The sequence below is a fragment of the Tympanuchus pallidicinctus genome, unplaced genomic scaffold (genome assembly GCF_026119805.1).
Source record: "Tympanuchus pallidicinctus isolate F22 unplaced genomic scaffold, pur_lepc_1.0 scaffold5, whole genome shotgun sequence".
NCBI classification, from domain to species: Eukaryota; Metazoa; Chordata; class Aves; order Galliformes; family Phasianidae; genus Tympanuchus; species Tympanuchus pallidicinctus.
The window spans coordinates 57823687-57850176 of record NW_026294769.1 but is presented as its reverse complement, the minus strand read 5'-3'; the positions used below and the strand labels follow the sequence as shown (position 1 = coordinate 57850176).

Below are 26490 nucleotides of genomic sequence, written 5' to 3'. Positions count from 1 at the left end.
TTAGCTGAATATTGGGCAGAGGAATTCTAACCATATTGGGCAGAGGAATTTTGACCTTATTTTTTAAAAAAATTTGTGATCTGTTGACAAAACATTTCGTTTAAGCTCTGTTACTGAAGGAAGGCCTCTGACATAACACAGTGAAAATTAAGGATGACTTCTGCATCCATTCTATAGGCTATGCACATTCCATGTCACTCTCCTTCTCCCGTTTCTCCCGTGCTGTTCTCTCAGTGACAATTCCAGCCCCATTTTTAGACTGAAGTGAAAATGATGTCTGTTTTCACATTTTCTATTTTTGGTATATTTAAAGATAATGTTTAAGTTGATAACAACTGACAATCTTTTATCTTTAGAATGCATATATGTATCTTTTCATTGAAAGGTTAATCAAAATTCAGCTGATACTATACCAACTAACTTTTGGTGTTGGACCGTAGCACTTTTCAGAAAGATATGATGAAAAAGGACAATGACACTCTGGGTTCACCTCCACATAATTGTAACTGGAAAATATGAATGTTGTGTTTATAATCTAGCACTAACACTGCAGATATTCACACTTTCTTTGAAGAGAACGTGTACGTCAATACTGTTTGTATATCTAAGTCCATATGCAGATTCATTCTATTCTGGGGAGTTCACAAAACAGAATTTATTCCCAGTTCAGAATGTACATCCGAACTTCTCCCGAGGAGGTTCAGGTGACCAGGAGTTTGGCTCCCACAGCTTTCTACTCTGCCAGGCCACAAGCCAAGATTACAAGCTGCATTTTTTACTTTTCTGAGTCATTCAGATAAAAGGAAAAAACAGTAACATTCCCCACACTGTGTACCACTCAGATAACATACAGACAAATAAATATAAGCAAAACAACATCAATCTTTATGTATATATTTAAAAGGAAGTGTAGTCCTTTAGATCACATGCGCCAGTCTCCCTGTCCTCTCCCCACTCTCCTGTCCTTATCCTGATTTTGCCCTCTAAAAGCAGCCCCCCCCAGCACGCCAGCAGCTACTGATGCTGTTTGTATTTCAGCAGAAAGAATCTTGCTGCCTCCCTGCCTCAAGAAGGACAATGTCCGAAATGTCCTAAATATTCTCAGTAGCAGCTTTCAGATAGGGGATGGTTCACCTTCTCCATCCCACCATGCAGTGTTTCCTTTCCTGGCCTGTATCATCAGCTTTCCAACGCCCAGCAGTCGGGGGGACTGCCTGTTTCTTTCGACTACCCTAATTGTCCAGTCGGTCTGTGGGACCCCAGGTGAGTGAAAAGCAGCAGAATTAAGGCATTACAAAGGGGATACGCCGTGCTAAGAGGGCACACAGAGCGGCCGGCCAGCTCTGCAGCACCAGCAGGCAGAGGCCACACGGCGGGATGAGGCCGCGGCGGGGCACAGCTGCTCGCTGTCCTGCGGGGCTGCAGCCGCACGGCACTGCTGCTGACGGAGACTGCCACAGGGACAGCGGAGAACCTGGGGGATAAGGATGGAGCGCTTCCAATTAAAATTACCATACTGTAATTTTGTTAGTTATCAGTGACAGGCTAAAGTATATAGCAGCTCAGCTGACAAGAAAATGTCCTTTTGGGCATAATACAGCCTACAGATCTTTGACTTTTTAGCACGCAGTGTCCAGATGGTACTTTTCGCTTCATGTTGTGATCAGGAGGAAGAAAGGCCGTTCCCAAAACAGTAGCAGTGAAAGCCAGCATAGATCAGAGGCATGCGAGGCCACCTGAGTGTAGGAGGACGCACCGCATCGCTGCGGGTAATCCCTGCACAAGGGTCTGTCCAGCAGGAAGGGTATTTTCTACATCTATTTGCTGCAGACACGATCAAGAGCACTCAGAGCAGCGGTCTGTGTGGCTGATTGCAAACCCACCCCGCTGCTGCTGAGTGCTCGTGAAGGAGGACAACAGTTTATTTACAAGACGTAAAGAAAAACGTTCACTAATGCTAATAAAGCATTTTGCTCAATTCCAGTGTGCTGTATTAACTTAGGGACGCCACTGTATATTGAAAAGTTATGCCCTCTCCGTTGTTTCCTGCAGTCTTTACTTCAGAGACGTGCACAATGCCAGCCCCCCCCCGCCCCACACCACAGATAATCTTTCTTCTTCAGCGCAGCGCAAATCCTGCGGCTAACTCCCTTCGTGAACCTGAGTGGTATTGACATGGGGGTGTGGAGTCAGGCAGAAAGCTAGGCATCTGCTGATGAAACACATAAACTACACACGTTCAAGAACAAAACAAAAATCTTCTAAAAGCCTGTGTGTAAGATAAGACTGCCTTGGGGGCAGCTCGAACTTGCGGTCTTGGCCATTTACGCAGGATTTTACAGAGCCATCTATTACAGTATTCAACAAAAAGAAGTACTTCAAAAAGCTTCCTTTTTTTTTTTTTCCTATTCAGTTGGAAGTACAATAATTTGTAAGTCAAAATTTGGAAGTGTTCCCAGTTTTTGGCAGTAAAATGATAATACTGGGCATATCGTTTTAAAGTGGAATCTCATGGAAGTTAATTCAGACGACAAGGTCACTTTTAGACATTTTCTTCCCTTATGTTTTGGACTGAAAATAATTCCCAAATCCTATTATTTGAAGCAGGGGTACTTACCATAGCAATCCCTGCCTCCCCAGATACCCATGCTACCTCTGAGATAGAGTGCCTTAAAAAAAAAAAAACCTTCACAAGAACACATACCACGAGTTCCAGAATTTTTTAAGCAAAGCAAAGAAAGAGTTGTACACCAAGAGATCAAATAGTGTACCTTTGTACTGCTTGGTTTTAACATGAACTTTTCCGAAGTGTAAGTCTTCTTCCTTTATATAAAAACAAGCAACTTAGAAGAAGAGGAGGTAAAGTATTCTGGGCTCTTTTAATGGGAAAAATGAAGCAGTAACTTCAGTCAAAGGGATAAACTAAAATCGATTTTGCACCACTGTTTCCTTGTTTTATCTTTTACCTCAAACTTGGGAAAAGATGCCCCGAGCCCACAAGTAAATACACTGTTATAATTACATCACAAAACCAAACCAACTCAGCAATGTATTTGTATAGAATGGAGGCTTATGGGAAACCCTTATTAAATTACTGCCACCAAAATAAAGAGGCACGTGGAGCTCAGGCAGATAGACTTACCTCTAGATAATATTAAACCAACTCACGCTGAACTGATGTATCCACGAGCAATATCACAGGTATGAAATTATACACACCCTGAAAATATCTCTGAAGGACATTCATTTCTTTTTACTTTCAGTTTACCTTTGGAGTAAATTTGTTTGAACGTACAAATCACCAATATCTGAGTACAGCCTCAAAGTCCTTTAAGTTCCCCAATGCACTTTTCTCCATTTCTCTCACATTTCTCTCGCACGTAAAACCCATTCACCTTATATAAGCTGAATGTTGTGATATACTATCAAAATACATGCTACGTTTATCTAGAACAAAGTCTAAACATTTCCAGTGTGTGTACTTAAGATTCATTTGCCTGCCAAATAGGTTTGTCTCTTGGCTATTGTCAGAAGGAAGCTTTTTGATTCAAATGAATTGATTCCTCAAGCTCAGGTACTGCCGATAATAGGATTTATGACAAGCTAAAAATCAAAAGGTGGTCAGATACTCCTTTTAAAATGCCATCATGCTGCAGACTTCAGGTATAAATCAGAGGCCAGATATGAGACCAAATACACAATATATGAGCTTTCCTGGGCAGCTGTGCTCAGAAACATGCCAAACTCTTACTGATTTAGAAACAAATTTGCTTGCAAATGCACCTGAGAGCACAGTTTGTAGAAGAATATTAAATATATCAGTTCTATCTTCAAACAAATGCACATTTCTCTGTGCAGGGCTATTCCAGTTTTTCCACAGCATCTGTTCTGTTGAGTAACAAAGCAAAACAAAGGGGTAAGCAAGCTATCTAACAGCAACAAAACCTCTATTCTTTAAATTGCTCCTAGCATTGCTCCTCTCACTAACCAGATCCTACTTGCAGCCTCCACTCTGCTGACTGCTCTTTGCTTTGTTTCTGTGGAAGCTCTTCTGCACATGACAGATAGAACAAAAAGAAGAAAAGTGAATTCTGCAATGCAGGAACACAGTGTATAGCATATCTACTGTCCATCTGTATACATACTTAAAAAGGAAATGCACAAAACTAAAATTCACTCTCTGAGATCTTTCCCTCTCTCTGCCATGTGTCATCTACGCGTATGAATCCAGTGCACCTCAGAGATGATTATCGGGCAGTGTCCAACTAATCTGCTCATCAGCTCCAGGACAGACAGGCACATTTTAAACATATCAGCTTTTCTGTGAGTCTGAGTTAAACTGAAGCTATATAGATAGAAGACAAATACATTAAGCCATAGCAATCCTAAAGATGATAAAAGCTTTAAGTGATCCAGGAGAGCCCTGGAGCCTAAACTAGTGAACTTTAAAACTGCCTCTGCTGAAATAGTGAAGCAAAATCTCTGTTAAATATTTCCTCCTTATAATTTTTTTCATATTGATACACAACATGAATACATTCCATATATTTAACACAACAGTACAGATGGAAAGAATAACTAATGAAACTAATTCATTTTGATTTCTGCTTTACAAATAAGAGGAAGACTTGGTGTTCTCTGAAAGATTTATGAGGCTCCCCACCATAAAGGAGCCTGGATTACAGCTATGCTTACTTTATAAAATGAAATTCCGCCATTATATGCAAGAGTTCATGGCTGTAATTATTTCAATGCACTTCCCAGTCAATGTGTCTTACACAGCTGAGCCAAACCCTCTCTTACATATGCAGGTCATTTCATAAGAAGTCTAAGAGCTTCAACAACTTTGTGTGACCTTGCATTGAATAACACTGGAAAATTGATTTGGCTCTAGTAATAAAAGACCGTCTGCATTATCTGCATTCTAATTATAATTAATATAACCAGGATAACTGCTGTATTATTTACGATTAGAGCTATGGTGAGCACAGTGTAATAATAATCTGCTACATAATTTTTTATTGATCTGATGGCTTTATTGCAGAAAAAACAAAATGCTACACTGCTGTACTACTAAAATTGCCTTTCTGGACATGTCTGTTTAGAGGAAGTATGTTCATTTAACATTTCTCTTATCTCATCAAATTCCCATAGATTTTAATATCAGAGAAAGTACGATGCTTGCTTGCATGCTTGCTTCTTTCTTTTCTCTTTTCTTTTCTTTTCTTTTCTTTTTCTTTTTTTTTTCCCTTGGTAAAAGAAAGACAAAATAGACTGATTAACACACCAGTATTTTCTATTATTGTTTTCTGGGAGGAATTAACTAATTCCTTGTGATTCAACACATCTCATTAACAGAATTGGGTTGTATCCCCAAAATTTAAAGCTCCTATATTACAGTTTCCTTAGAAACCTTATCATTCTTTAAACAAACAAACAAACAAAAACAAACAAACAAACAAACAAAAAAAACCAAAAAACCCAACAACAATCTCTTGAAAAATAATTTAAACTTGACAGAATAAATTTAATTTGTTTTCAAAATAAAAGCCATCACTTAGGAGTCTTAAGTCACTGCCCAATCTCACATTTTAACTCTTTCTCCTAAATTTTGGTGAAACAGAGGTGAAGCTCTCTTAGTTTGGCAAAACTAGCTTAGTTTTTTTTTTTTTTAATCAAAATTAAAATCTAGAGGGAAAAGGCAAGGAAGCATTTCTAAGAACGTAAGAAAAATCTGAAAATGAAGGGATTTTGCAAGTTCATTATTAAATTTAGAAACTAGGTGGGAAAGAATAAGACAATACTTTTCCAGAAAACACAAAGCACTGAAATCTCTAATGTCAAAATAAAATTTCATGTGAAGTAATAGTAAGATACTTCGTTTGACTTCAATGGATGAGCTTATTATTAGGCTTCACAGTTAATATTTACAAGTACGAATCTTGAGAGTTTATTCTTAGAAATTGTTTCCCACTACATCAAGACGATATCAGAAATTAATTATAAAGATAGAACAAATACCTATCATATATTTATAGCAATTTTATAGATATTCGTGATTAAAAATTATGTTATTATTAATGGCTATGGTGATGTTATCATCTATGAAAGAAAGATAAATTCTCTCTTTCGTATTCTTTCCATGCATGTATTCATCTCCAGTCCGGCTCCTGGGTGATGCTTTCATGTGTTTGTAACAGCTTCCATATTCCTCCTACATAAATCTGATTGCATTTAAGCCCTACTAATCCCTCCCCAGTTAAGTTAACATGTTATTTTACTGACATTTTTTTAGAAAGAAAAAACAAACAAATTCTTGCTGTTTCATACATATTTAGCTCTCATTTGTGCTGCTCTCATGAGTTATCAATTATTATTATTATTGCCATTGAAACACCAGCTTGAAATAACACACATTACTGAATCACACGCTTATTCTCCCAGTGCAGGATTCCTACAGAATGCTTATTTTCCTCCCTAGAATCATCTATGACTTCTCCACTCAGTGGTCACTGCAGTACCCTCTCAATCACCTCTTTCATGTCATGCTCCTGACACTAGTCTAATATGATGAAGCATAACTCCTTACGTTTGTTTACCAGGAACCTCCCTTCAACCTGCTACCGACAGCACTCTTCTCTCTCATTTCCAGGTTCACATCTGTTGCCATTTTTTACTCTTCAGTGTTCAGTAAGTCACAAAAAACAAGACTTCTTCCCATGATACTGTGCACAGAACCAGTCTCTTCACCATAAGTGCCAGATAGGAACTTCAGATGGCCACCAACAGCACATCAAAAAGTATCAGCTAATCACCCCAGCTTTTGCAGGTATGAATGTGATTGCCATCTCTGGATACAAACCTCTAACATGCAGGAGAATGAAAGTTAGAATACTACTGGAACTTGTTACTACCAAAAAAAAAAAAAAAATTAGAGATTGAGATCCATTATAAATGTTGGTCTGTATGTCTGTATGAGGGCTCTGGATGTGTGATTCACTGAAATATTCTACTTTAATGTAATTGAAGACCAAAAGGAAATACACGAGTGCTCTGTAAGGATGTTTCAACTTTTTATTTCAGTAGTTCCCATCATTACCTGTTTTTAGTTTCCTAAAAAAACCCTACTAAACATGCAATCATAATTGCATTTATTCTGCTGCGAGAGGAACAAAGATGTCCAGTAAGGGGGTACTCAGAAAATCCCATGTTCTCTGATGTTATTCCATTCTCAGCTGAGAAATAGCGAAACTATTCACAAATTAGATGCTGAGAAGGCTGGAGGTCAGAATTACATCATGAGACTTGTCACAGTCTACTGTTTGGACTAAATGTGGTACTGTAGGACTGCATCTGAGCACTGTTTTCTTCAATGAATTTAGGTGGGTGAAAAAATAGATGGCTCTCACCCTCCTTAGCTGGGATTATTCCAAACGATCTGCTGCAACAAATACTTTTATTCTATTCTACTATTCTATTCTACCTACATCAACATTTTGGTAAATCTATGGATACATCCTTCACGAAGAACATAAGAACGTTCAGTATTTTTTGCTTGGAACAGCTCTGTAAAGAAGGCAAGCAGAGTATCTTACGTCTGTTTTTCTTCTAAGCAAACAAAACTGTCTTATGGCTTGAGAATGGAGAGATGCCAAAATTCCTTATTTCTTCATACAGTGTTCAGCTGATTGCAGTGGGATTTGTTTTTGAATATCTTAAAGACTTTTTGTTGTTGTTGTTATGTAATACCAAAAAAGGAATTACTGAATCATTTATTTTTATTACGTGTTGTCATGGGCTATTATAAATTGAGGATGGGCTTTTCATAACATCTCAATTATTTCTATGTTCAGTGAATTCATTAGAAGACATAACAGTTCTGTAAACTCATTCTGCCTCCAAAAGTCAAGCTGTTTTTTTTTTTTTCTATATCACTCATCACCAGCTAGAGTGTTTCTGGGGACCAAATTAGGTCTTTCTTTAGTGACAGCTGTTAAAGGCATTCAGTGCCCTCAGTATGTTTGTGCTGGTACAGAGCTTGGCATTTTTAAAAATATTCTGATGAGGATACATATACATAAAATCCAGTCTGCTGTACTATCAGAAATGAAATACAGCTTTTTGCCCCCAACAAAGCTTACAGATTCCATTCTGAAGGAATACAATAAATGGATCTATTGACCAGACAGATATTTTCAGTGAAGATGCTGTGAGCAGAGTTCTATATTAAACATGTGAGAGCCTCACAAAATAGATATTGCCCTTATATACGTTTAATGAAGCACAAATGCATTCTTTTGCTTACATTAGCTCCCACTTTAATTAAGATTTCTCAACAGCTCAGAATTTTCTGATGTTTCTGTCTATTTCCTAAACATTGCATTTGAAGTTAAGGCTTTCCATACGTAAAGATAAAATTTAGGAAACATTAAAAAGTTTTGGGGGAACTTTGGAATCATGGGAGACATTCAATCAATTGAAAGGTTATAAACAGTAAAAATGCCTAAGTGTACTGTTAATAAGTCAGCAAGGAATGACTTGGTAACTTAACTGACACTAGTTAAACTCATAAAGACTTTGTCCACAGTACACAGTGATGTTGACTGATTGTAAAGAAAATATTAGAGTAAAATAATGAGCAGACACTGAAAAAAAAAAACAACAAAATCTAAGAATCTTCAGTAAGCTGTCTGCTAATGCTATTTTGTCAAACTGTTTACCTACGAAAACTTCAGGCTACCAGCTTATTTAAATACATGCAGATCACTTTGAAAGAGTTGTTTCAAATTTTTCTAGGACCACATGAAATATGCAACTCATTTTTCCCAGATTTTTAGCCCATGCAGATAGAGAAACAGATGTCACCATCAGACTATAATAATGAGGATATATTCTGTGTGTTGCAATAGAGATATACTACAAAATCCCTCAAAAATATGCATTATTATTAATAAAAGCTGAGGATGCAACCTCATCCTTCCAGGCTTTCCCAGATCACTTTTTAATCTGAAAGCTGTGCTTCATTGGATATTATTGCTCAGAACATTCACTACCATTAAAGAAGAGACATTTCTATGTTTTTCTATGCTGAATAGAGAGGCTGCAAAACTAAAAATTGATGTGATGAAACTTAGCCTATGGAAAAATATTTCTGGACAACAGCAACTGCAGCAAGGTAAGAACACCTACAGTCTCCTGCGGCCTCTTCGCTTAGCTGATGGCTGAACTTCAAAGCCTACTTTTGGACTATTTAAAATGCTAATATGATTAATAACTGGGAATTACTTTTTTACACCAAACTACACAGGGAAATTAAATTAACCCTCCCCCCCATACTTATGCACTGTAAAGGTTGCAGTTTCAAATGACAGATCTGTTCATGGATATTTCATGAGCAGAAAAAAAGGCTAAATTTGTCAGATAAATTATTCATTGTGAATTATTTGCTCAGCTATAAACTTTGCATGTGTACCGTATTTACAAATTTAGCAGGGATCCTGGTGGTACCTTGGGAAGAAGTGCGAGGTAAAAGCCTTATATTCTGCTGCAGTGTTCCATTTGTCTCACCGCATGTGTTCTGCGGGTGAAATCCAGCCCTCCCACACACTGCTGGTTACTGAGGCTTTCCATGCCGTTACGAAATCCAACCCCTGCTCTCAGCCCACCAGTGGGCCAGACTAGCAGCCAGCTACGGTTAACACCTCCCCTAGGGTGGGTGTTAAAGTGATAGTATCTGCGTGATGGAGGGAGTACTGTCACCTTGTTGGCAGTTCCTTGGGTTAAACTTGCTGTTGGAGCTGGTTTGAGATCCTCAAATCCGGATGGTTCTGGGCAGCAGAGGGTAGGTGGGCACTGCAGCATGGGGAGGTAGGCAAAGGCCTTCTGGCTCAGCTCTGCCCACCTCTCTTGAGGTGAGAACCTTGCCTGGGAGTACATCATGCCTCACCATTACCTTACAGCATTTTACAGAAAAGACGGTGTGTTAATTCTCTTGGTTCTGATGAAGCAAAATTAGACACTTCATGTCAAGATGGCAGAGGAAGCCTGAAACTCCTGCTGACTAGCCTTGCATCTCCTCCCACGAGGGACTCCAGGGAGGGGAAAATTTCTCTGAATAAATATTACCAGTGTGAGCATTAAATGATGAAACAAACAAACCCTGTTTCTGTTGCATACCAGGTTAAATCTCTTAAATAATCTTCTGAGAAAACAAGTTAAACAATATCAGTAGGTCTTTACAGGTGAAAAGTGAAATATGCTAGAATACATAGTTGTAAACTATTGGCAAGATAATTTTTTATGATGATCAGTGATTTTAGGGACAGCTAAGTGGTTTTTATTTTAGCACCGATAGAGAGCCAGAGCAGGGAGATGATTTGCCAGTATATTGACTGAACACTTTTATCCTTTCTGCTGCTTAACTTCTAGCAGAAGTAACTTGAACAGGACCACAGTTTAATACACTAAGGCTTACACAGAAGGTATTATTTTCTCTTTGACAGGGTCCAGTGCTATTTTTACACTGTTTGATAGAGAACCGCTGTTAGGCCTCAGGGAAGGAATAGTGATTCTTTAAGTAGGGCTTGCCTAACAGCAGCATCCTCCCTCCTGCTACTTTATCCACCTCTGTTATAAGAACTGCTTGACTCTCCTTTTGCTTTAAAAAACACACATCGTTAACTATCTCTTTGGTAATCCGCATAACAAACCCAAGCTTGTTTGTCCTGGATGCCTAACTCTGACACCAGCTGCTCTGTTTGTTAGTCCCTTCCTCCCCACTCCAGCGCCCAGCCTCCCTGCCTCCTCAATCACATGTGTTGTTTCTCATTTAAATGAACAGTTGGATTCTTTTATTTCTTACAAGTGCTGGATTCGCCTTATCGCCCTCATTCCTTTGGGGGTTGCCAATTGGTTTTATCCACGGATGTATCATTTCTCATGCTTCCCTTTTTTCTTACAAAGAGAAAGAACCACTTCGTCAACAAGCCTCTCTGGAGTGGAAGATTAAAAACCTAGACATCACCTACCTTGCAGCGCTACTCCCAACTGGGTTGTGTAAAACTCAATTAAACTTGTCCCCATTGAATACTGCATTACAGTACATTAAACAGAAAATTCTTCAAGCGTGATGACAAAGCTTGAAACCTTGCCTCAAAGCTGTTCCTTGTAGCTTTCTTTAACATTTCAGTCTTTATGGTGCAAGTCTCCCGTTGACACAACTTTAGTCCAGCTATGAAAAATCACAGAGCCCCACAGGGATTAAAAGAGAAAGAGGAGGAAAAAAAAAAAAAGAAAAAAAAAGAAAACCCTGTCAAAGCTGGTCTTGGCACTTTCCTTAGTGTATCTATTGAAACTGTATCGCCAGCAGAGAGACCTGAGAAGCATTAGAGAGAACTATGACAATTTAGAATAATACTATGTTCACTTTCTTCGGTTGCCTTTATGCATTTGCCTTTCTCCAAGAAAAACAAGGACTTGCAATCTCTCCCAATTAAAAATTTAATAACAAGGTACCTTAAGTTTGGACAAAAATATGAGTTAAAAGAGTGTACAAGCCTGCAAAAAGGTGCCGAGTCAAGATTTAAAACCTCTTCCCAAATATAAATACCATTGCTTTTTCCACAAGTACAAATTAAGATCAAATTACAGAGCTATACTTCATTTTCATGTAAAAGAAATATCAAAACTTGCCGGTAATAGTTTAAGTATTAGCTTCTTCTCTCGGTGAAACAACAAAGATGAGTCTACATCAAAGTTGTGTCCACCTGCTTTTAAACTATGTCTCTAACTAAAATCCCCCAAAGGAAAAAAAAAAAAAAAAAAGACTGCCAAATACAGAAAAAATCCTACTTTTCTTACACAAACCTAATGCCTAATGAGATACAGCATTGGTACTTGTCAGCACCTCCAACTCCAAGTATAGAGAACAGTTATCAAAAGCTTGGCTGACTGAGTAGTTACATTTCAACAATCCATCAATATACTTCCAAATAATCCTTTATTCTCTTTAACTCTTTATAGCGATGGATGTGAAGAGACATGCTGAGCATCTAAATCTTTCCTAAATAAGAAGGCCTACAATGTTTGCTTCTTACCTCATGCCTTAAAAGGATGCATACTGTTACTGCACATGCTAAAAAGCATTTAAAAACATCTCCACTCAAGAAAACTGTATCTGCATTTCAGCCACGAATGCCATAAATTATGCATTCACTATGTGGGCTTCTCAAACATGAGTAATATTATAAAACACCTTCTTGTGTACTATTAGTTCCCTTTGCATTAAATATTCTGAGAAGAGAACATAAAAATTTTCTGTGCAATATACATTCCATTGGTCAGTAGATTTTATTTATCAGTCTGGCTATGTGTTGTCAAGTGCTAGACTGTCAGATGCTGATCACTGTAGAAACTCTGAAAAAGAGAGAATGATGCATTCATTTTCAGAAGGGAACAAAAGCAAAAGCAATTAAGTGAGCCACATATTAACAAAATGTTGGCACTTAATTACTTCCGGCTTTTCCTTTTCATCATCTGAACTCTACGTAAAATCCTGTGCTGCTTCTCTCTGGTGTTTTATTTTGCCAAAGAGCCCACTGATACAGATTTAGGATCTGCAATGAAAAGATGACAGGGAATTTGTAAGTCCCTGCTGATGACTTATCCTGTCCTGTGGCAATTTTATCTCATCTATCAAGGGCAGAGTTAAGCACCTTTGGATACTTTTAATTATTATATGTCACACATGGAAGAAAGGACTACTCAGAGATTTGGTTCAGCCTATGTTTGGACATTTCCTCTTAGCACCTGATTTTCTCTACAGCAGGAAAATGAGGAGAGACAAAAAAAGAGAATGATTACTCATTGGTTATGTACCAGTAGATAACAATGAAAATAAGTGACTATGATGCAAAATGCTAGCCAGAAAATGCTACAAGCAAATGCCATATACAGAAAATATTAGAAGTATCTGAAATCTGCACAGCTGTTCCCTGCATTTATTATATATATATATATATAAAATTAATCTGATTCATTGCAACTGAAGTTGTATTTTTCATAGAAACAACAGTTTTGTTGTGTCAAAATAAAGCAAAATAATACAACCCTACAAGAATACTGTGTTTGAAAATGTAAGTTGTTTCTAACAATATTAAACAAATGCCAGATTATTTCCCAAGTAAAACAGAATTCTTATTCCTCAGAGCAGTTTTTTCTTTGGTGTTCTCCATTTACAGTATTCTGCAAAATTCTCTAGCTTAACAAATATTAACACACATTCATCAGAGATGCCATATGAAAATGAATAACTGCAACAAGAACAGGAACAACGAACTCTTTTGTTGTGTTCAGCTGGACACATGCCTCTACTAGTTTATTTTGGGGGGACAGCGAGGTGCAGCTAAAGCTAACTAATTCATTGCAGCATGAATCACAGCCAACTTTGTTACTATGTAGAAATGACACAGTTTGATAAATCAGCTAAATTCATGGCGTATAGCTAAAATCTGATAGGAACATTTCCAAAACAGAGAATTATGTTCAGAGTTACTGTTACAAACATAGTCTGTTGGTTTTTAGTAATAGTGGTTGGGATTTGCCAACTGGAAAAGTGAATTGACCCAAATTTCCTCCAGAAAAAAAAAAAAAAAAAAAAAAGTAAAGAAACTACATAAAAATAAAGGATGCTGCTGGATATTAATGGCACTCTGTCAAGCTAGTGTGCTCAAATAAAACCTCAGCTAATCAGCTGCTATTATTTCTTTTTAACATCTCGGTGACAAGACAATGGCCATGATACAGCCACAAAGAACTGACACAAAGAAACAGCAGTCCAAAACTTTAGATTTTTCTTCTGTATGTTCAGCTTAAGGACCAACTCTTCAGTTTTTCATGTACGAGCTTAAACGTAGCTAAAGAAAATGCTCTTGTAAAGGAAAGAACTTACCAATGTCTGTTTTTAGATGCACCTCGGATTTGGAAACTCAAATCTCTCTGAACTGCTTTTAAGCATGGATCTATTCACTACTTTAGACTTTGCAATAATTAGCAACACAAGAAAAATCCAAGTGCTAATGCTTTGCTTTGCTGAACTGTACACATGTTCTTAAAGAGAAGAAGGTCATGTATCAGCTCATCACTTTTTTGGAATCTTTTAGCTGAATATATTATAGATTTTTTTAGGCGTAAGAGATCTGAAATTATTTTTTCTCCTTAAGATCATTTAGGAGTAATTTTCTAAAGGAGAAGAATAGTCAAGCTTTTAGTAAACTGGACCTGCACTTAAATATACAAAAAAGAGTCAAGTTGCTTAATTTCTGAAATTAATCAATTTGTCATATTAAGTCATAGATTATTTAATTAAATTAAAACCAAAGAAACAGAATACAGAATGGTGTTTCTGTTACACGCATTTATGTAGGACAAAATGAAGGGAAAGTAAATAAGGAATTATAGGAAGTCTATCAGAAAGACAGCAGTATCACACATAAAGGAAGCACATGGTCACATTGTGGCAAGCCAGACTGTTGTCATGTTTCACGTGTAAATGTCCAGTGGATGTAACTGAGAAATAGCTTGTGTGTACAAAAACATTAGTATCATCTCGAGTCACTGCAGAGCTGGGGACATATAGGGATTTACATAAAAAGCACATGGAAATGAACTGTATTTAGTTGACACCAGTAGATCTTCTGAGTTAGTGCAATGAGTCAAAAGTGGGTTACAAGAAAGCAATAAAAACTGTTCATTCTGTAAACTACTATTAAACCTTCAACTTTCCCCCTAATTTATCTAGTTGAAACCAAATAAAATACATAATACTCTGCATCACAAAACAGCTTTCTTAGTAAATTGCTGCTGGACCACTGGTCCACGAAAGACTCTACGGATGGGGTTCTGACATATAGCCAACTCTTATTTAGCCCTAATTAATTTCTACTTTATGAGGGAGTGGAAGATAAAAGTCTTGAAGTCATACTTCAGGCTACACTTTCCACCAAAGTAAGCCACTGAAAAATATCATTGTTTGTGATTTTATACTTCATTTGCTCCAACGATAAATATAATTTAATTGAACCTTAATCAGAAAACTGGCTTAGCCTTAGCAATCTGTCAGTCTTATTTTAAATTTTCATTTAATTGTAACTTGAAAATGCATTTAAACCTCATAATTTAAATCCATTAAAATGCACGTGCAGCCACCATAAAAGCAAGCTTCTTCATATTTAAAATAACAGTTTATTAATAGAGGATGCACAGTGATCACTGAAGGCCACTGTCTCATTTTCCTGCTGTAAAACAATTTCTTTTCATCTCAAACTTGAAGTTCAATTGTCCATACAGTAACAACAAACTTTCTGGCTGGCCAAAGACACAACTGTTTTCCAATAGTCTCAGACATTTCTGAAAATTTGTTTCAGCTAGCAGACAAAAATCAATACCTCAGCATGTTTTCAGAGTCCAACAGTAAGGCATACCAGTCATTTCCTGTTAACACTGTGATCTTTGTTTTTCTCAAGAATGTCTTTCATCTGTTCAGATTTTGCATAATTTGTCTACTGTCCTTACTGTTCAACAGTAGAATTCTATCATGTTATTTTTATATATTCAATTGAAAAAGTAAACTTCCAATTTGTGTGTTACTATATCATCACTGTTACATAAAAGAACATTCTGTTCACCAAAACACAGAGAACAGTATGTAGTGCTGCACTGTTGTACCTAAGTACTTTTATTTTTTTAATTAGTTAGAGCTGTTACAGAAGCATCTAATTGTCTGAATACGTCTTGTCTAGTGTTTCTAATACAATCCAAGTTTTCAATATCCTTTTTACACTGGTTTGCACTCCCTAAAATGTAAATTTGTCCCTGTCATCTTCTGCATTCATCAGTGTATTGCAAAACCAGTGATCTCCTGTAATTTATAATGCTAACACTAGCACTTCACTGAGTGCTAGCACATACTCTCTATCTTCTACACAGTTTCACAAATACATAATAATTTCTCTCAAAGATAATTAACCTGTGAAGGTGTAATTGTTAAGAACTAATTGCCTATGCAAGCTGCATGGATTTCAGAACTTTCTGTGACTTGAACAAAACACTTTAAGACCAGAGTTACTTTATATAAATATTTGCATATATGTACTGTGATACAATCACAGGAGTTTTTACAGGCAATTTCTACTCTAGCAGCAAGCCTTGGTTCTGCGGGCCACCAGCCACTTAAGTAATGTGTGTCACAATTCATTCACAGAACATCTCTACTAAATCTGCTTCAACATCACAACTTGCTTCAGATATCACCATTCTGGCACACTGAAGCATTTCTGTTTCTCAGCATCACATTGCCCTCCATCCTGAAGGAGTGAAACTGAAACAAGGGAAAAAAATAATCAAATCTATACCGGCTTTTCTATTTTTTCCCTCATCTTTCTTGTAACAGAAATTACATTTTGATAAAGCTGCTACGTTCTCTCCAGGTCAGTGGTAACAGGGTTCAATTCTTAAACATTAAACATAAACTGACTGCAACTTTTTCATACTTTCTTCAGTTCTCTTCAGGGAAGACTAAGATGGTGGGAAGGTTGAGACATGCCCCAAGAGGAGAAGGGCAGATGCAAAGCTGTGGAAACATCCTGTTTTTTTTTTTTTTTTTTTTTTTTTTTACATTGGCCACTGCAACAGGGCTCCCAATGTTCTGCATCATGTTGAAGCTCTTTCCCTAACCTCCAACTTCCCTCCTCTGTTTTATTATACATATTTCATAACCTGACCCCAGTAGGAAGGTGAAATTGCCATTGCATTAAGAATAAAAGACATGAGATGCACTGAAGGCCCCAGGTCCATGGTGACCTGTGGTGGAGCTCTGCTCCTGGCCTCTGCCTGCTGTAGGGAGCAGGGAGGGAAGGAGAGAAATATTAACACTGATCTTTGGATGAGTGAGCGCACAGACCGATCTTCTGGATCAATGGAGAGGTCAGGATTCATTCACAGAAGATATCTGGCTACAAATCTTGGGTAATTTCTGGAAGACAATGGAGGAAGACATACCTAAGAATGTGACTGAGGATTACATGCTGATCGCAATTTCTATTTAACCTGCACACTAGAAGAGCTTCTTTAATCGCTTTCAGTTCTGAAACCATTATTTCCAAGAATAAAACACATCTCAGTGTCCTTGGTATTGCAATGGAAGCTATCTATTTCCTCAAACATACACATTGTTTCTATATTTCTCTGATATCAAGAAGTATCTTTAGATTCCTAAATTAACAATGAGAAAAAAAATGAGCATAGGTTGCTTGTAGAAGTAAAACAAATGCTAAGTGCTTTCAACAAATAAAGTAGGTAAGATCCAATACATGGTTAGGGTGTTGGAGATGTGAGAAATGCCAACAATGTCGTTGCTTTTAGTGAGCACAGCAATCACCTGCCAGTCTCCAGAGTCACAAGAATATGAGCTTAGGGACGTATCAATAAATCATGGTCTTGCAGGTCAATTAAGGGGCTGAGAGACACTTGATTTCCTTCTCTCATGCCCTAATAACAGTCCTCCTTGTAAGCATCTAGAGACAAAGTACATCCAACATGATTTTAGGATTGTGTTCTGGGCAGTTTGGCTCTACAGCCAGCACGGGCATTGGGGCAGCACTGCACAGTTCTCCCTGGAGCCATGCCTGGAATGGTATAACAGAATGTTCCCTTAATTGCTACCATCAGGCTTAACACATTCAGAGGTAAAAGTATAGAAACATCAGCTCAAACTGTAAGTTACATACAGAGCCCCCTATCATTGGGAAGAATATATTTCCAGATGTTTTGAGCTTTTGTTTTCACATGGCATATCTGCCACCATTACTACGTCTTATACCACAAATGCACAATGGGAAGATTATGACAAGAACTGCTACAGAACAGGCTGCGGATAAATCCAGTCTTGTTTCCTTCCATAGAGACATTTTTATGCGCAGCACCAACGGAGCTGCTTGAAAACAGTGACCAAGGTTTGATTTTAGGCTTTGAGGTCATGGTTTCACCTTGACAACAGCTCTTTCATTTCAAGCAGTAACATTTGCCAGGATCCCTAAGGTGTTTTCATTTTTGTCAAGAAGTGAAAAAAAGGCAGTATGAAAAAATGATAAATCTTAATTCTCAAGCTGCAGGACTATCTCTGTGTCTCCAGCACAAAACTTCAAATCCAATCCAGGACCTGGATGTGTATTAGAAGTCTGCAGATTTAAACCTTGTCCACCATGATCAAACTGGATTTATGGAGCATCATAACTCTCCAGACACCATCCAGCAGCTTATTAATTTAATAGACTCCTGTCCATTCCATGATGTTCCTGCCCTGACAGTCTCTCAAGATAAGGCAAAAGCCTTTTGACAGGACAGAGTGCATATATATTTTCTTCTGTTTTCTCGTGGATGGGGTTGTCGACAATTTGAAATGTGTGGCTCAGCAAATTTGGGGGCTGTTTTTCCTTCCCTTTTGCTTTTCAGGGAAGATGGCAGAGGTAACATTACCATGAGCCACAGGGGTCATGAGGCTTTAGTTCAATGCAATCCTCAGTATTTATTTACAATAGTGGATTGAAAAAAATATTTAATTTAAAAGGAAATAAAACACATTAGCATCTCTGCCATATCCTGAAAATAACACTTTTCTCAAAATGATTTGTAAGTGACTAATTCTACTGCAGTTGACTTAGAAAAATGAGACAAATACATACCCTGAAAAAAATAATCTCTGCATGATGTTTGTATCTGTTTTTGCCAGTGGGTCTGAATACTTGAAGCACTATTTCTTTTAACAAGGTTCCAGTGTGAAGTACAGACTGGGTTTTTTTATCCCTAACGTTCTCGTGAGTGTTAGACTTTCTTTACAGCTTTTTATAGCTTCAGTCCAAAATATGTCATTCTCTACAAATCTTGTCATTGTTCTACCTATTTCCTTGCCTCCTCAACTGAAAAGGAATTCAAATTTCAAATTATGAAACAAGCTACATAATAAGTGACAAGAACATAAGAAAGAATAAAACACAAAAACAAATGCATATATAGTGCATAAATGAGAACAAGTTAAAAATATCACTTGTCTGTTATGTGAATGAAATGCACTAATAATGAACAAAGAAGTTTTCATTTAAGAACAGAAATACAGCCATACCTCTGCATTTCCTGTGGTCTTCCCTTTACTATCTGCACGCTTAGAATTTAGAGGTCATGTAATAATTCATAATATACTGTGACATAAATACAAATTCAGAGAAGATGCACAAAATAACCGTATTTGTATAGATTATTAAAAACCATATGCAAGACCTTAACTTCAAAACTCCCTAGCACAAGTAATACCCCATTTTTTATCAGCTCTTCCATGGACTTTTCATATTAGGATATTAGGATGGAGTGATGGCATCAGCAGACAGGGGAAGGGTGACAGATGTCATCTTCCTAGATTTCTGCAAAGCCTTTGACATGGTCCCTCGTTGCATCCTTCTCTTTAAATTGGAGAGGTATGGATTTGAAGGATGGACTGTTTGATGGATGAGGAATTGGCTCGCTGGACGCAGCCAAAGGGTTGTGATTAATGGTTCTGAATCAGGGTGGAGGTCGGTCATGAGCGGTGTCCCTCAGGGGTTGGTCCTGGGACTGGTGCTCTTCAACATCTTCATCAACGACACAGAACATGGCATTGAGTGCATCCTCAGCAAGTTTGTGTATGATACCAAGCTGAGTGGTGCAGTCAATACATTGGAAGGAAGGGAAGCCAAACAGAGGGACCTGAACAGGCTGGAGAACTGGGCCCATGAAAACCTAATGAGGTTCCCTAAGGCCAAGTGCAAGATGCTGCACTGGGGCTGTGGCAATCTATGACTCTGATTCTGGGATTCTATGATATGCCTTGTGTGCATTTCAAGAAGTATTCTGATTTCCCATGTAGTCTGTTGATACAATGAAAGAACAAAAAAAATCTGTAGCACTACCAAAGACTTCTGAAAGTTCTTCAGCTAATGGAGGCACCCATGGGGACTAGCGGTCTTCCAATAGATAGTTCTGTCTGTCTTCTGATAATTTGCATGGAACAGACTAATGAAATTCACAGAATTTTGTTTTTTGTAACATGGAAAAAAAGCCCCCTGCAATTTAAAATATATACCTCAAGTATCCTTTGGCCTACTAAACAATCTGTTCCCTGACCCAAAACAAAATAAACTGATGTTTTAATGTTGCAGTGTTTAAACATCTTATAATGTCTGACCTCTGTCTCATTAGGGTCCCTTGATGTTATATGTCTGCAGAGCAATGTACCATTACATTGCCTGAAGACGACCAAAAAAGAGCATTTGCTAGCTCATTCACTGGGAGAAAATTCTATCAAGGACCTCACAGAACAATTAAGAAAAGTAATTCTGTCTCACTAAAGAAAAAATTTTAAATCCTTTTGTTATAACAACTGACTTTTCTTATATGTTAAAAAAGTAGACTTGAGTACTTTAAATGAGGAATATTAATTAAAAATGACCTCTGATTCTTACTAGAAATCTCATGTAACATTCCTGCAGCATTTGTATCTTCAATGCCATTAGCCAAATAACTCATCCCACACTTGTGCAGTACTAGAGCAGTTTTATGTAGGTAATTACTGCCTGACTTTGTCAGTGTTGGGGCAGAGCATGGGAGAGCAGTGCTGGCAGAGCTGGGTGCCCAGCGCTGCAGAGCCCCAGCTCCTGCTCTTCCTTCTCACTTGCTGCCTCACCTCTCATTTCCTTTTATAAAGTAGCTGCATGACACAGTTTCAGCGTGGGCAGCTGTCATTTTAACTAATCTCATCCTGTAAATCCACCCTAGCAGGCCTATTCTCTATTGTGATTGGAGAATGGACATTTTTGGGCAGCTTTCAAAAGCAACATCTGTTAAGAGTAAGCACCCAGTCTTGAGCTCATGGTGAAGTGCTCTGTACAATATTTCCCCCCTATTTATATGAGAAAATGAAACCTTGCTTCTTGTCCTTAGGCAACATCGTCCATCGCCAGAACTTTGTTATGGTCTCTCCATGGGCCCTGGCTGATTTCACTTGCAGAGGGATGGAGGCTTTTTACGGCATTGCTATCATGTGGTAATACCATCGGGGCAATTAAAAGCTCCAGCCCCTGGAATTATTCACTCCCATCTCACTTGGGAGCCACACTGGAGTGAGGACATTTTTTCTCCTCCTGAATCCTCGCAGTAATAACAAAGGCATAAACTACTCAGCGAAGCCAGGCAGTGAAGGAAATAACATCAATAAATCACTCATGTAAATACAAAAGCAAGCAGCACCTACCGCAACACAGAACGATAGGAAGCTCTGAGGCAGGTGAGTGGCTCGTCCCATCTCCAACCCCACTCCGCCCCATCCCGCGGCCAGATCCCAGCCATACGCCTTCGTCAGGCACCAGCTGCCAGGCCCAGCATGTCCCATAGCTACCAGCTCCCACCCATGCCAGGAGCTGCCTTGGCAGTGCGCAACACGACCAGCCGGTCCCAGCCACAGACTCAAAGATGCTGGTTTTCCTGCACAGAGTTATCCTGTGGTGCTCTGCAATCAATTACTGTTATACCACCATCATTAATAATTTTCTTAATGAAAATGATTCTGTTGATCTCCGTTGTATTTTAATTATCAGAGTTAAGCATAATTACACTGCAGCTCTGAGCTGGCATGTAGACTCCTTTAGGGCGCAATTTTGTTTTAACACACTGATAATGTAATTTTACATTGTGTCAGTTGTTTAGTTATTATCCAGTCGTACAATTCCGCTGTATTCCTGATAACAGATAATAACCTTAGCACCTCCTATATCCTGAAGTCATTTAAAAAGCAATATTGGAATTTCACAACTAGCTAACTTAATCGCCTTATGATTTTATAATTCCCACAGCTAAATATTTGTACAGACACCCTGTTTTAACAATGCCACTAAACATACGGTATCCGTACATTTCACATAAATGGCTCAAATAATATCTAAAAAAAAGTCTGTTGTATGAGTGTGGTTATCAGACTGTGCAACTGTAGTTTTTACACGTTGTGTATTCTTTTCCATCTTTTAAAATCTCTTCCGGTCCCAAGGAAAGATCTGCAGTTAATACCCCATCCCTCCTAGGCTGTCGAGGGGCTCTTACCTCTAGTTCTAGAGATTTACCAACCTGCTGCACAATGGTGCATGAATGCTTCTCAAGTAAAGTGCAGTGAATTCATGCATTAACACTTTCTACAAGATCCTACTTGAATTACTGATATGTTTCAGTTTTTTGAAGAAATTCCTAATTCTACACAAAGTACAATTCCACTCTCAAAAATCTCTCTTAAATTTCAGTTACTATGTCTAGGACATCTCTTAAATTCTATAAATTGAATTGAAACTATTTTTGCAATACGACAAAAGTTTGACATAAATATTACAACAAAAAGAGCACATCTTTTAATTATAGCTGCAAAAGTTTCCTTTAAAAAGAACAGAATGCAATAATGACACATGCCACGAGCAGCCAGTTTGCATAAGAACTTGTAAAAAGGGGCATTAATTAGCTGTTTTTTGTTTTCCTGATTTGTTCTAGTGCTGGTGAAATGTAGATACAAAAACAACAGACAGAAATTAGTGATCCTGGACTAAACAGAATTAATTTCAGACACCAAATAATTATTTCATAGCTATTCACTCTGAAAGTGATTTGCTGCGTGGTTTTAAATAACCAATTTCTTAATTTAAAATTTAACTTGAAGATGAATTCTGATTTCACTGTAACAACAGAGCAACATAATCCTGGACCAGGCTCCGAGCATCCTGATCCAACAGTGGACATCCACTCCAGGGGAGTTGGACTAGATGATCTTTAAAGGTCCCTTCCCTTCCAGCTCTGAGGATTCTATGATTCTAATATATGTACTTCATACGCACACACACACATGCACATGTGTTTGCTTACCTAGTGAAAGTATTATGGAGAGTTTTGAAGGCAAATAGGGAGCTATGTGCCTTGCTGAGATTCATTTTCAATAGGAACTACATGGCATAGGAGCTATACTATACTTCTTCTGGGATTGAAAATGTCCCTGTGATCATTCTGTATGCAGTATGTGGCTGACTAAGGTGTCTTTAGCCTCTAGTGAACTGGAAGTCAGCCTGACAGTCCTGTGCTCTTCTAAAAACTCTGGGAAAAATGATGTTCCCAAAGATTTCACTGTATTATTACAGCTGAAAGGAAATACGGTATGCACTTCCCAGTCAACTCATTGACCAGTAACGTGTTCTGATAGCAAAATCTAAAACTTATTTTCCTCTCAGAAATGTGCCAATTTATTCCACTCACTATATCTTGGATATAGTGAGAAAAAGAGCTCCCAGGTGACCAAATCCACTACATGTACAATTCCACACATTTGTTCAGCTAATTGCTTTCCAAAATAACAATGTATTGCTAAACAAGCAAACAAAATTATACACACGCAACTACAAAATAACATCGAATTACAACTTCATGCCAGCTGACACCATTTCATTAGAAGTAACGGCACTGTGGGAGACAGAATGCGAACACAAATCAAGGCAATGTGATCTGGAATGATGAGGTACAAATTGAAGGAAGAAACATTATTATATTTATTTATTTTACCATCTTCTATTTGACATTGTTTTGTGATCCAAGCCAATTAATCTTTGTAGTACAAAAATCCAAGCAGGCCTCAAGGCAAGGGTAGATGCTTAATGAACAACAGTACAGACAGTGCCAAGTGCAAAGAGATAAATAGAACTCATTGAAAGTACAACTTATTTCCTACATAGTTTAATCAAATTCCAGGTTTTTAACATGCATTTATAACCTAGGGTGCACATCTTGATCTCCAGTTTTCAAAAGCAGCTGCATTGTATGGTAGAGATATCACAATTTATCTTGAACACTGTATGACTATTACTCTACGTTCTTAATGAAGTACTAAAATAACAAGTATCATCAGTGAAGCAAAATCCAGCACATTAGAATGAAAAGCAATGTTTTGGTCTGCTTAAATTGTGCTGAACCGCATAAAGTAAGTTCTTATTATTAAAAAAGAAATCAATAGATTCAATCATACCGCACTGAAACTGTCTAATGAATTGGTTAGTGTTTGTAAGGTACTTTGAAGATGAAAAGTCTTACTGGTATATATGTGGTAAGTACTATTATAATTACAGAAAGAATATAATACTTGATAAGACAGCATCCTATGGGAATTCACAGAAGTTGTATTTTAGACTGAAAGGAATTTCTCATTACATTTAGAAGTTGTTGCAAAAAAGTTTGGCTGTGAAAAATATTCATACAGTTCAGTATGCAGGAGAAAACCTTTCCCTACACAGGGAAAACTGTCCCTACTTTTCAGCACATTGCTACTTTTTCACTTGGGCTGCAATCAGAAAGCTGTGAAGGAAGGGCAGCTCAACCCTTTTTAGCTGTGAGCCCAGTTCTTTAGTACTGCAGGTGTTTCAGGTTGCAGAATGAATATGTTGGCATTCTGTAATTATAATAGAAGGAATTTATAAGACCCTGGTGTGCAACTCATTTTTAACATGCAAATTCCCTGTTTTCAGCTTTTCAACTTTCAAAGGCTTGTGGCAGTTTAAAAGCAATCCTCTTATAAGTGTATAAATTGCAATGATTATAGGAACAAGTTGTAATTGTTTCTAGTAAGTTTTTAGGAGTCTTTGATGTTATGATTAGTGTTTTGTATGTTAATATATTGATATGGGTGCTTATTTGCCTGGATGCTTATGTGCTGAAATGGTCACTAGGTTGCCTCAGCAAACAAATCTTTGATCTCAGTAGGTCTGTTTGGTTGGAAATAAAACCTAGAAGAAATTAAACAAGAACAGTACATGTTCTGAAGCATTCACAAAGTGCTGAGACTGGTGATTGAAATACAAGGAAGGAAAGTCATAGTTTTGCAACATGACCTTCAACAGGAATTCCACAAACAGCTACTCTAAATAGATTATTCTGTGTATTCAAGCACTATTTTTAATAGGCTGCAATGATACCATGACCAAATTTTACAAAGCTTTCACCGTGAGTGACCAAACAGCCTGGTGTATAGTCCACTGCATGACAAACGCAAGAACTCAAGGCTCTCTGGACAAGGACAAAAGGGTCTTGAATCAAAGTAGCTATTAGATGCGATAAGTTAGATAAAGCATATCTGGGGGGCCTCATAAGATCTCATACTGACTTGAGCAAATCCGAATACTCACATAAAACAGATATGGTATGCGTTCCCATTAGCTAATGTGTTACAGTGAAGCATCATCATGCAGAGACTGGAATGTCAGAAGTTACAGCCCTGTAATCCAGTCCCAGTTATCTTCTATTTCCATGCTGACATGGAAGTCTTATCACGGTCCAATCAAGTTCAAATTCTTCTTATAAAAGAAGATTTCAGTTAGGAGTCTCTAACTCCTGTAATGTAACATGGAGAAATGCTTTCTGGTATGTCCTATAAAATGTTAGAAAGAATTCACCTATTACAGATGTATAGACTTCACTGAGGTTTGCCAAGAGGCACCAACTCTCAGAAACAGTATTTCATGTTGGCTTACATTCTTCCATGCTTATAAAGCATTTAGAACACTACAGACACTGTAACGGGTTTTATATCATTAAAAGGAAGAAAAAGCATAATAAGAATGTGGTAGCAAAAACAGATGGAAAACTATTCCAGTTTGAAGGAAGTCAAACTATCCATTGTCCTGTTATGCATTAGGTATATCTTTTGTCAATACCCAGCACAAGAAAGTAGAGAAAAAAATCAGCTTGTGTTTACCTTTGCTGTACACAATGCAGTTGTTTTTGTTGTCTTCTACTCCTTGCCAAGTCACATCCAGCAACCACTTGGGGCCAGCAGTCAGTACCATAGGGACGGAAGCCTTTGTCTTCTGTAGGAAGGATGATAACAAACAGATGCCATTTGCTTGCCTTGATTAAGAACTTGAATAATATTAATAATCATTTTATTTGCCGACAACAAAATCTCCAAACCCATAAGCCAATGTCTTATTCCCCTGCTTCAGGATTTTTTTAAGAAGACACAAGCTGTACGCTTTGGTTTTTTCATTGATTGAATAGTGGAACTATTATCAAGGATTTTTCCAAATGATATTGGATCAGATCGCAGCGATCAAGCAGATCTCTGGTGGCCGTGAATTATAAAGGGAATGTAGATGACTTTCACAGCAAAGAGCCAACTGTTTAGAAGTGAACTTCAGATACATTGTACTGCATTATCAGCAGGATCTCACTATTTCCTGAAACAGACAGGAAAGAATTTAAAGAATCGGTATCCATTTCAAAGATCTGTCCAGGGTAACATTTGTATTATCATAGGAAATTGTTCTGAATGGATAATGAAACTTTTCTCCCTTCACAAAGTGTTGATGTGTGATTTTACTATGTCTGAAATAATAA

At 37.8% G+C, this 26490-nt stretch overlaps 1 protein-coding gene across 2 annotated transcripts in view; it reads right to left on the bottom strand.

The window, feature by feature from the left end:
- The window catches only part of ZFPM2 (zinc finger protein, FOG family member 2), a 304584-nt gene that overhangs the window by 81167 nt on the left and 196927 nt on the right, over window positions 1–26490 (bottom strand). For both annotated transcript variants that reach the window (XM_052703760.1, XM_052703761.1), the window contains one exon: window positions 25850–25961. In XM_052703760.1, coding sequence (XP_052559720.1) covers window positions 25850–25961 — 112 coding nt within the window. The remainder of the gene's footprint in view (window positions 1–25849; window positions 25962–26490) is intronic.